The 10864-nt window shown below is 39.3% G+C and overlaps 1 protein-coding gene across 1 annotated transcript in view; it reads right to left on the reverse strand.

Moving 5' to 3' along the window:
* Nucleotides 1-10864, reverse strand: part of LOC109951466 (collagen alpha-1(XXVIII) chain-like) — a 59997-nt gene that overhangs the window by 4013 nt on the left and 45120 nt on the right. Inside the window, exons 16-29 of the mRNA XM_020585984.1 lie at nucleotides 8361-8429; nucleotides 7490-7558; nucleotides 6326-6394; nucleotides 6085-6153; nucleotides 5928-5999; nucleotides 5766-5834; nucleotides 5535-5606; nucleotides 5313-5381; nucleotides 4458-4526; nucleotides 3846-3914; nucleotides 3273-3341; nucleotides 2306-2374; nucleotides 228-296; nucleotides 1-41 (exon numbers count right to left, since the gene is read on the reverse strand). The exon at nucleotides 1-41 is cut by the window's left edge and continues 23 nt beyond it. Coding sequence (XP_020441640.1) covers nucleotides 1-41; nucleotides 228-296; nucleotides 2306-2374; nucleotides 3273-3341; nucleotides 3846-3914; nucleotides 4458-4526; nucleotides 5313-5381; nucleotides 5535-5606; nucleotides 5766-5834; nucleotides 5928-5999; nucleotides 6085-6153; nucleotides 6326-6394; nucleotides 7490-7558; nucleotides 8361-8429 — 944 coding nt within the window. The remainder of the gene's footprint in view (nucleotides 42-227; nucleotides 297-2305; nucleotides 2375-3272; nucleotides 3342-3845; nucleotides 3915-4457; nucleotides 4527-5312; nucleotides 5382-5534; nucleotides 5607-5765; nucleotides 5835-5927; nucleotides 6000-6084; nucleotides 6154-6325; nucleotides 6395-7489; nucleotides 7559-8360; nucleotides 8430-10864) is intronic.

The following is a 10864-nucleotide window of genomic DNA, read 5'->3' on the forward strand; positions in this document are numbered from 1 at the left end:
ATCCCCCTTGGTCCTGTCACTCCCTGGGTTCCCTGTTCACCCTAAATCAAACATGGAGTTCAACACAGTAAGTAACAGAAACACACAGAGATACAGATAATATACAGTATTAATATGCTCTTGTTTAAACAATGAGCACAACATGAATGTGCAGAGGAGTAAAACAATTCTCAGATATGGTTTATAGGTACCTGAACCTTTATAAAGAACAACAAATCATTGCCTACCTTTGGCCCTTGAACTCCTTGTCCTTGTGGCCCCATTGGCCCAGAAGGGCCAGGTCGCCCAGGGTTACCCTGCAAGGCAAGTGACATATATTTGTACAGTGCTATTCACCAATAAGGCATCTCAAAGTGCTTTCAGTAGTGCTGGACATGGCTCATGACACATCAAGGCATTAAGGTGGGATATAAAAGTAGCATGAGAAAATATAAACTGGGTTTGAAAAGAGTAAAATACAACAGAAGGTATAAAGCAGTGGTAAACAAAATTTTCAAAAGCACAAAGATTCAAAGCAGATCTGGGAGTTTGTGCCAGATATGGAGCATAGAAACTGAGTTATGCTTTTCCATGTTAAGTTTTGGTGACCTGGGGACAGAGGACAAACCTGGCACAGATGACTTTTGAGGTCTGGCCGGTTCATAATGTAGGCTACTGTAGCAGCAGATCAAAAATTTGCCCCTGAACCATTCAGTGCATTATAAACTAACATTAGGATTTTAAAAGCAGGTCTAAGTGAAATTACTGTATGTGTCCTTCTCTAGCAACAATGTTCTGAATGAGCTGTCTGAACGTTTTACACAGATCTGTAAAAACACCATTCTACTAGCAAAGTCAACTTAACCTGCAAGTCCTTCAATTACGGACACATTCTTAAGATAATATTCCTTCAGTAAGATATTACAATTTAGGTCCAAGTTTATGATTTCTGCCTGGTTTATTTCTGTTTTTTTATTATTTAACTGTGGGAAAAATTGCACATTGAATCACTGATTTCTTTTGTATAATTTAGTAAAGATGATTTAATTAGCATCACTTTAAGGTCAACTCTACAATTAGAAGCCCAGAACTATTTACTGAAGCAGGCAGCTGGGTGATTCAGAAATATTTTGTCATTATTACTGTTGTAGATAGGAGCTAACTGACTAGGAGCTAGCTGCTACATCTGGAACTGGGAGACTGGAGGTGTCTGAGGACACTGGTAACAACGCAACTGCAATGAAAAGGAAAAAGACATTTATTTAATTAATATTGATCACTTTTGGGGGTCAAGATCCTTGTCTTGATTTGTTCTTATTCTTTAAGGATTTTTGCTTGTCTTTGACCAAATATAACTGTAAAGGAGAAACTAATGAACAAAGCCATCTGATGTCATAATCCCCAGAATAAAAACCTTTATATTAGAGCTTTACTTTATTACATTTGCTGCATGAGTTGACTCCAGAGTATGAGAATAAGGTTATACTGCCCAAAGTCTAATAAAAATGCATGTTACAGTTCCTTCAGGACAGAACAGTCAGGTATCACACATTTCTTGACTAGATGTAAAATGAATGCAAAACACACTATGAAATAGCTTGTCATTTGAAATGGCATTTCAAGGTTATCCCTTTATTTTTTTAAACAATGCTTTATGAATTTCTGACAGCACAATTTTTTTAATGTGGATAAAGGCTGAAGTCTGCCAGTGTGATCTGCTGTCTCTTTTCCCATCTGACAGCTTCAGCTGAGGCCTCAATTAAATCTTGCCTAGTGCTGCATGAGTGTGACAGCGCTCCTACCTGCAGAGACACTGCTCTGAAGCCTGCAGGGAATTGGGGTGTGATATTTGAGGACAGAAGGGTGCTGCGTGTTGTTTCAGTTAGGCCTGTTAGGCCCAGTGCTTCTCATTAGACACATATGTCTGTGGAGATTCACACACTGCGCCAATGTGTCAGAGTGCTGTTGGGAAAATCATGATAAATACCCATAGCAAATGACCTGGCAGCCTTTGAATACAAGGCCCCTGCGGTGGGCATGTTCACACACAATATAAAGCACTCTTTTTTCAATCTGGAGCTTTGACTATAGACTATAGACTATTCTTTTGAGAATATGGCTCAATCATGACCATCTGGCTATATGTCAAATAAAATTACAGAAGGCTTCCTGCATAAGTAAACTCATTAGGATGGCATCCTTGACTCATGTTTGCAAAAACAAAATATAAGGCCTGCTTTTTTTGAGTCAAACAAATCAAAATGAAAAGTAAAAATGAATGTCATTTTAGTTAGAAGTAGTTGTAAATTCAGAACTTATCAAGTACCGGAGGTCCTTGGAGGCCTTCGCCTGGTGGTCCAGGTAAACCAGGCAATCCTCGAAAACCAATATCTCCCTACAAAGAAGACATAGAGTTACAACACAGCAATTTACAATTCACCAAAAAAAAAAGAACTCTGCTGAGCAAGGCCTTGTTCCCTTTAATTAACTTCCTAAAACAAATGACTTGAGTGCTCACTGAGGTGATTCTTTCACTTATCTCCAGTGCGGTTTCAGACAGGCTTTGAAACCGACTGTTTGTCAATAGCTTTGGCTCAGATTTCAAAAGAGGTGCATGTAGCTAAACTCTTAACACAAAACATTAATTTTGCCTTCACATAGCACAAACAATAAAACCATTTGTATTATATTAGGTGTCAGAATGTACAATATTACAAACTGTGTTTATGATGAAATGTGTGTTTGTACACATGTTGCACTGATTCAGTGATGTGTACACTTGGTAATAGGCACTTAAACTTGTGCTAATAGAGGTACGTATATTCTGTGGGTTCAAACGATCAAAGCTGCGAAAAAATGACAACTGTGGAGTCAAGCCAATTTTAAAAGCTGTAAAATGAAAAATGGCATCTAGGTAATAGAAAAAAAAATTATGAATTAGTATTAATGCGAAACAGTTCTCTCACACTTTAGTCCCTTATTTTGAAAGAGAGGACATTTTATGACTCAGTGTTAAAGATTCATGACTAGATAGATATGCCAGTGAATAAAAATGCAAATGAATGTATTCACATGCATAAGCAAAACTACTACTAAAACTCTACTAGATTCAGATGCATCACTTTCTTATACAGGGTGGGCCATGGAAACGTAGCCCACCTCCAAAACAATCCACTTGCTTGTTCATCTTGACGAGCTACTTTTCCATGGCCCACCCTGTTCTATGTTCTCCTTTGTCACCATCATGATACACATGCTTGACAAATTTTCATCTTATAGATTCATGTTCTCACCTTGGGCCCAGGGACACCCACTCCTTCTGGGCCAGGTTCTCCTGGAAGTCCTGGCAAACCAGGAGGGCCCTATTACACAGGACATGAAATACATTCTTAGAGGTGGTGCTATCATTAGAGGAATAGCTTGACACTGTGCCAGACAACCAGCTGGACCTCCTGCAAGGTTCTGGTCCTTGTCGATAAGCAGTCTGGCACATAACCCCCATTTAACAGCATTGACTGTGTAAAGTGTTCAGTGGCATTGATATTCTCATCTAACTCTCAGCAAAATGTGATGTACGTATAATTCTATTAAAAAAACATTGAATGCTTCCTTTTAAATATTGACTAACTTAAATGTAAATCCTGTCCTTTGTATTTACCCCTGAAGACAAATTCTATGTGTGTGTGTAACATACTTGGCCAATAAAAGTGATTATTATTAGTATCATTAGATGGGTGGAACTGATGGCTAAAATAAGGATGACAAATGGACAGAGGACAGGCTATAATCTGTAGATGGATGGGATGAATGTGCAGATTTTTAAGAGTGGACAGATGGGCATGTCAGTGACTGAATGAATTCCTCACCATGGGCCCGGGATAGCCATCTCCTTTGGGACCAAATGGACCTGGCGGCCCTGGATCACCACGGTCACCCTACAGCACACAGATACATTAAAGTCAATAATCCACCCATGCAATGGAAACAAAGTCCGTCCATCCAGTTTCTTCTGCTTATGTGAGGTCGGGTCCTGGGGCAGCAGGTCCAGGAAACAAAGTGCGTTATAGATGACAAATGTTCAAAGGAAACTGAATGTGGATGTAAACGGACACATGTGCTTCCTGTGTACTGTGCAATACATCAAAACAGGAGAGGGTGGTAACTACAAAACATGCTGTAACATTTTATTAGAGAGCAAGGACAGCGGTACATGATGTAGCTTTATGTGTTTTCCAACCCATTTTTCTTCCCTGTTCTTTCTGGATGCTAGGAAGTGATCTTCATGGTGAAAGCATCCACATGTGCTGCCAGGGCTGCCTCTCATTATATTCATCTGATAATTGATTTTCCAGCTGTGACAATCTGCTTGCACTTGTTTAGTGTGAATTCAAGTGTGTGACAACAGGCAGACATCCAAGACATGAATTAGACAAGAACACATTGTTGTTTTTAAAGAACAGGCCTATACTGTGTATTACCTTGGGACCAGGAAGTCCGTAGCCTGTCTCCCCAATCAGACCAGGAGGACCACTTGGACCAGGATCACCCTAAAACACATTTTGTTTCATATGTTAGGGTATGTTTTATTCTTAATACTAACATACCATATCTGCATTTAATTGATGTGAAGTAAAAATACATGTTTAAAGTGGCACATATAACATTTGAAATAAAAAAAATACACAATCTTCATCTTACAAATGACAAACTGGCTTAAAGACCAGAGAAATCACCACAGCTAAATACAGCACTGTAACTGTTTTGAGGGTTAACTCAAAAGAGAAGGAGCACTGAAAAACAAGGAGTCAGGGTAAAAAACAGGCAATAGGACTAGATATTGGGCTGGTATGACCAATAGCTTGTGGTGGCTGCTTACACATTAATCCATCAGTAATAAGAATAATAATAATAATAATTTATTAATATTATGTACTTTATAATAGGCACTTTTTGAAACTGTGGTATAGCTACTTTTACTTACAGCTTAAAAACCTATATTATAATCTTTGCTGATCTCCAGTGGTGAAACTTCTAACCTAGCTGCAGTGATGTAGGAGTGCATGCCAGGGTATGTCAGTACATCTTGACACTCAGCCTTGCGTTAAGTTAGTGTTTAAGTAAAAGGTCTGAATATGTCTTTTCTCACTGTGCCATGAGAGATGTGACATTACTGCAGTGTCACTTGTTTCAGGAGTGTATCAAGTGGGTATCTCTTGAGGAACATGGCAATGAAGAAACCATTAACTGCACTGGGAACAATGTTTTATGAAAATGTGTAGGAAACAACAGGTTGGCACAGTTTTGCTCACTAAAGTAGAACTGAGAGTAGTTACCTTGGGTCCTACAATGAAACGGCCTGGTGGACCAGGGGAACCTGCCCTGCCTTGGGCCCCTGGTTCTCCCTAATGAAGATTAATATAAACCAAGTGGTTAAAATCATTAACTGACAACTGATCTTCCTCATTATTTATATACTTCTAGAAGGTAATGGACAGGGTCACAACACAAATATTCTGAATTATAAATTAGCAACTAATGTCTTAACAGCTTCTCACCTTTGGTCCTGAGGGTCCAGCAATGCCAGGTGGACCAGTCAACCCTCTTATTCCTCTTTGGCCTTGGTCACCCTTGTAGGTCACATCAGGAATACGGTTACTAATCTGACATCTGACATTACTACATACAGGTCAGCAAAGACCTTCTGCAAGGCATGCGTGTGCACACACACACACACACACACACACACACACACACAAAAGAGCAGGCAGACAGTGTCACTTGCCTACCTTTTCACCTTGTGTGCCAATTCCAGGTGCCCCCTCTGCGCCCCTGAGACCTGTAGTGCCTGGCTCACCCTAAAGATGCAACCACATGTATTTTTACCTTTAGGGCCCTGGGACTGGAGGAAACAGTTGACGATACGTATATCAGTGGGTGAGTTTAATTACCTTCTGTCCAGGGGCGCCATCCTCCCCTGGTAGCCCCGGTAAACCAGATAGACCTGGTGAGCCTGGCTCGCCCTGAGGGCACATTTGTGCATCTGTGTCAGTTCAGAGAATGGAAACTTTTATCACTGTAAAAATGTAGTTGTCAGCTTTGTCCCACCTTAGCTCCAGGGTCTCCAGCTCCTCTCTCCCCTGGGGCGCCAACCTCACCTGGCAACCCCTGGTCTCCCTGTGTGAGACACCATCAATTTAATTCTAGCAACTTAACTTGTTTTATAGCATCACTGTTAGCATTTAGCACATGTGAGAGACTAAGAGTCCTTGAAAGGATAGTTCTCCAGCTTTGGGCCTTGATGGATTGATTTGGTGTTGTCATCAAACTGTTGAGGGTATGTACAAACCTTGGGTCCAGACAGGCCTTCTCCTGGTGGGCCTCTGATTCCTGGTGGCCCCCTTGGTCCTTCCTGGCCCTATAGAATAAATGGATGCAGTAATAAAAAGAGCAGCCATCTAACACAAATGAACACAAACTAAAAGCTAGGTGGCTGAATAAAAATTTTGTGTGGCTGTCAAGTATAAAAAAAGCTCACATCATCAATGGATAATTGTAGTTTTATGGAGTGAATGTATTTTGTACCATAAGATAAAAGCAGTACTATAGGGAAGTTAAATGCAAATTATAAGGTTAATTATATAATATAATGCAAATTCAGCATCAGATGTTGATGTTGCCAAGCTGAAGAGAAATGAAACCTCTTTTTCTTCAGTCTACGAGTAACCTGAACACTTTTATAGCCCCATTATTTTATTGTTAACTGATTATTTTGGGCTTGGTTTAAATGCACTGCCTTGCACTTTGAATCAGATATGCATAAAAGCAGAACTTACTTCCCAATTTGTTTATTCAATGGATCCAATAGCCATTCATTCATTAGTAGCTTTGTTCAACAGTCTAAAGTGGTGCTGATACAGCAGAGATACTTATAGCTAAATGCTGCCATTAGCACACTAACATGCCCGCCATGACAAGTTTAGCAGGTAAAATTTTATTGCGTTAGCATGCTAACCTTAGCTAATTAGCATTTAACACAAAGTACAGCTAAGGCTGATGGGAGTTTGCAGGTCATAAACCAAAGTGTTGGACAAATAACAACTTTGCCCTGATGATGGCACTAGACAAACAGTAAAGGGATCACAGTTTATGGCAATTCACCCTTAGGGGAACATGCATGTCTGACAACCCACCTGTTAGCTGATGATTTAGTTCAGTCTGCACTCACAGCTCAACACCCCCATTGCTAGACTTAGAGCCATGCTACTAGCATGAGGGTGGCTCACCCAGTTGCCATTTTGATATGGTTGCTGTAAATTTGGCATTTCCCAATATCACTGTTATTGTTTCATTTAGATTTTAAGGTTTAAAATGGAGTCAGAATTAGAGTGCAGTTCAGCCACCTCTTCCCATTCCAGTCATTCTTGTATAGTCCCTCACAATGACTGGTTTAGCATGTACATTTAAGGAATTCAGAAATAACACCCAAAATTCATCATTTTATGATACTTGCCTTTTCGCCTTGTATGCCAGTTCCTGGCAGCCCAAGGGGCCCTGGGAGACCTGGAGGTCCAAAATCCCCCTGCCGGTTCAGATGAGAATGGAGGTTAATGATGATAACACCATTTAAATGTTGATAGTTTAAGTTGTTGCCAAGATTCTGTGCATTTCACTTTGGCTCAGTAATTAATATATACTGTTTACTGCATTGCATGAGTACATTTGTACAGTAATATGTTTTAACACACAAAGCTTAATAGCATTTGCTTATGATTGTTTCTGTTATATGTAAAGCTATACAGACCAAACTCTGCAGGTGTTGCTTTGTCATAATTGAAATTATTATTGTAATTATCTGAACTTCATCACAAGACTACGGTAAAACTGTCATCACAATCTCCTGTTTACAAAGTTTTGTTTTAAAAGACTTGTATTTCTGTATACTTTCACACATTCCTAAATATTAATGTTAGATTTCAGTGACATAAAATTAACTGTGTAATTTTTAAACATGATATAAATCAACTGAAAAGTTTCCTAGCCATGTCCCTGTCAATACCTGAGAAGTAAGCTTGCCAGATGGCTGCGAAGCTCTGCAAACACATCATGAAAGGTAAAACAAAATCTTTATGTGCTTGTCTGACTGTGCCATTGCAGGGTGAATTTTCCTACATTCATCAGCCCAAACCATGAATCCTCACTCCTCCTACATTCTCCATGCCATCACCTCTAGCCTGACCTCCTATATAACACCAGGCTGAATGCATTCACCAGTGACTCTGCCAACTCTTGCCCTTCTTTGCAATAGGACTCTGGCTTTATCTGCGTGCCTGTGTGAAGGCTTTTCAGTCAGGTGTCTTATTTACAACCTCTCTGTACTTTACCTTGTCTCCTTTGATTCCGGCACCAGGCTGTCCTCTGGGACCCCGCAGCCCCTCCAAGCCTCGCTCTCCCTGTGAAGACAGAGAAGCTATTGCATTTTGCCTCTTGAAGTAACAGTTAATATATGTGAAAATAATGACAATGTACAACAGGAGCATATGTAGAATATTGTGAACACACGTCTCTTTGGATAAAAGCTGAAAAAAGAACAACTCAAAAAAATTTTTTCACTATTGTCACATAATATCTGCACGAACTGCCCACTACAAGATGTAACACTCCAGACACAGTAGACCATAAAAGCCAAACATTTAATTTTCCTCCTACAGAGTTATTGCAGCGTCTGAAGTCAAATTCCTTGGGCAGAACTCAAAGCACATCTGGTGAGCGCCAGCCACTACTAATCACCTGCTAATACCATCCCTACAGTGAAGCATAGTGCTGGCAGCATCATGCCATGGGGGGCTTTTCAGCAGCAGGGACAAGAGACTGGTCAGAACTGAGGGAAGGATGAATGCAGACAACACTAGAGTGACTTCAGGACAAGTCTCTGACTGTCCCTGAGTAGCGCAGCCAAAACCTGAAAGTGGCAGTTCAGACACTTCTCATCTAGTCTGCCAGAGCTTAAGAGAATCTGACAGGAAGAACAGGATAAACTGCCCACATCCACGTGTGCATAGCTGGTAGAGTCTTACCCAAGAAGACAGGAAGCTGTAATTGCTGCAACAAAGTGTGCCGAAAGTTCAATGGTCTGAATACCTTCTTATGCCACTGTATACACCAGAACTGATTAACTGATAACACTGGCCTGTCTGTAGATCAGTCAGGCCCAAATATAAATACAATTGACAACTTTCTGATGTTATACCTTTTAGATACATTGTGAATAAAAGGGAACATTATTCCATTGATTCCCTCACACTTTGTGTATGTATTTGTTAAAAACAAACATCTATTGTTAGAATGTGCTCAGCTTACTGTTCCAGATGTTTCCACGCTTACTGTGGGAAAAAGCAAGCATTTTTGTAAGCAGTACAATAAAGATACTTATTTTACAGTTGCATTATGTTTCCAAAGTCAGACTCAGAATATGAGATACATAGAATCAGCTTGGCATCTGCTACAGCAAGATTAAGGCACTATACGTATTATAGTATAGTAGACAAATACAGGATAAAGTTAAAAACAATGATAAGAGTTATATCTGTTATACAGAAATATAAATCTATAGTTAGTTAACTTTACACAACAGAAGCTACTGGGCCAATAAGGCTGAAAGTTACATAGTCTTACTTTAAATATATGGTTTGTACTATGTTGCTTTGTGTAACTGGGCCAGTAGTGCCAAAACCTTGAGGCATATTCATGTTTGCATATTAACTGTTGTTGTATTTTTTACCCATTCTCAGTATTTACATTTCATGAGTACAAATCACAGTGGACCAAAACATGATTCAAAAAGTATTTTATGTCTTAAAATGTGTCAGGAGGGGATCTAAGTACATAAAGCAGAAAAAGGAGGAACAGAAATACGGTGACAGATTAGATAATCAGTGCTGGAGGGTGCTCTAAAGCTGGAGGATGGCGTACTGAGTATAGCGAGATCATGAGACAGCGCGTGGGGTATTCAACATGGCGACACACAGAATAAACAAAAAATTTGCTAGGTATTTTTTCGGACTTTATAACCCATTACTTATGTGTTACACAAGCAATCCATTGGAATCACAAGCTGCTGCCAATAATCGGAACGGACCTTTCACATACTAGTGATGTGTTGTTCATGAACGATTTGTTCATTTTGAACAAATTTTTCCCATGACTCGAGAACATCAGGTCGTCTCGGGGAGTGATTCGTTCATTTTGTGTTGACCGCGCATGCGCAACATTGCATAAGCTCAGTATTACTGACAAAGCGGTCATGTCATGTTACAAAAACGAACAATGCATTTCCAAGTAAAATGTGGTTTTATTTATTTATTTATAATTTAAAAAACTCACACACCACACATATCCTCAAGAAATATTAAACAATAAAAAAAAATAAAAAAGGAGAGTGACAGATCTTTTATTTTTCAGAAAATGTTTATTGGACAAATATTTTGATAATTTTTAATAATGTAATACATTATAAAGTCAATAATACTAATATAATATTGTATTTGTTATATGATACTGAGACGGGAAGCAGTCACGTGACAAAAGAACAAACCACGTGAACCCGAAGACTCGTTATGGGAACTAATCTTTTCTGTTTCTGGCTCAGACTAGTTGTCTTAACCCAGTAGTGTCCAAACGTTTTGCAAAGAGGTGAAAATGTGTGGGGGCCATTCAGCCTGACATTGTTTGGACCACTAACATGAAATACAAATGAACTATTTTGTGAAATTTTTATTGCAAATGGAATACTTTTCACTTCTTCACACAGAATTAAAAATAAATCTAAACAAGTTTTTACCAAAATCACTCGTTCATATTTGAAGACCACATAAAATGAAGAAAAAGA

This window comes from Monopterus albus, unplaced genomic scaffold (genome assembly GCF_001952655.1).
Source record: "Monopterus albus unplaced genomic scaffold, M_albus_1.0 scaffold391.1, whole genome shotgun sequence".
In the NCBI taxonomy this organism is placed as follows: domain Eukaryota; kingdom Metazoa; phylum Chordata; class Actinopteri; order Synbranchiformes; family Synbranchidae; genus Monopterus; species Monopterus albus.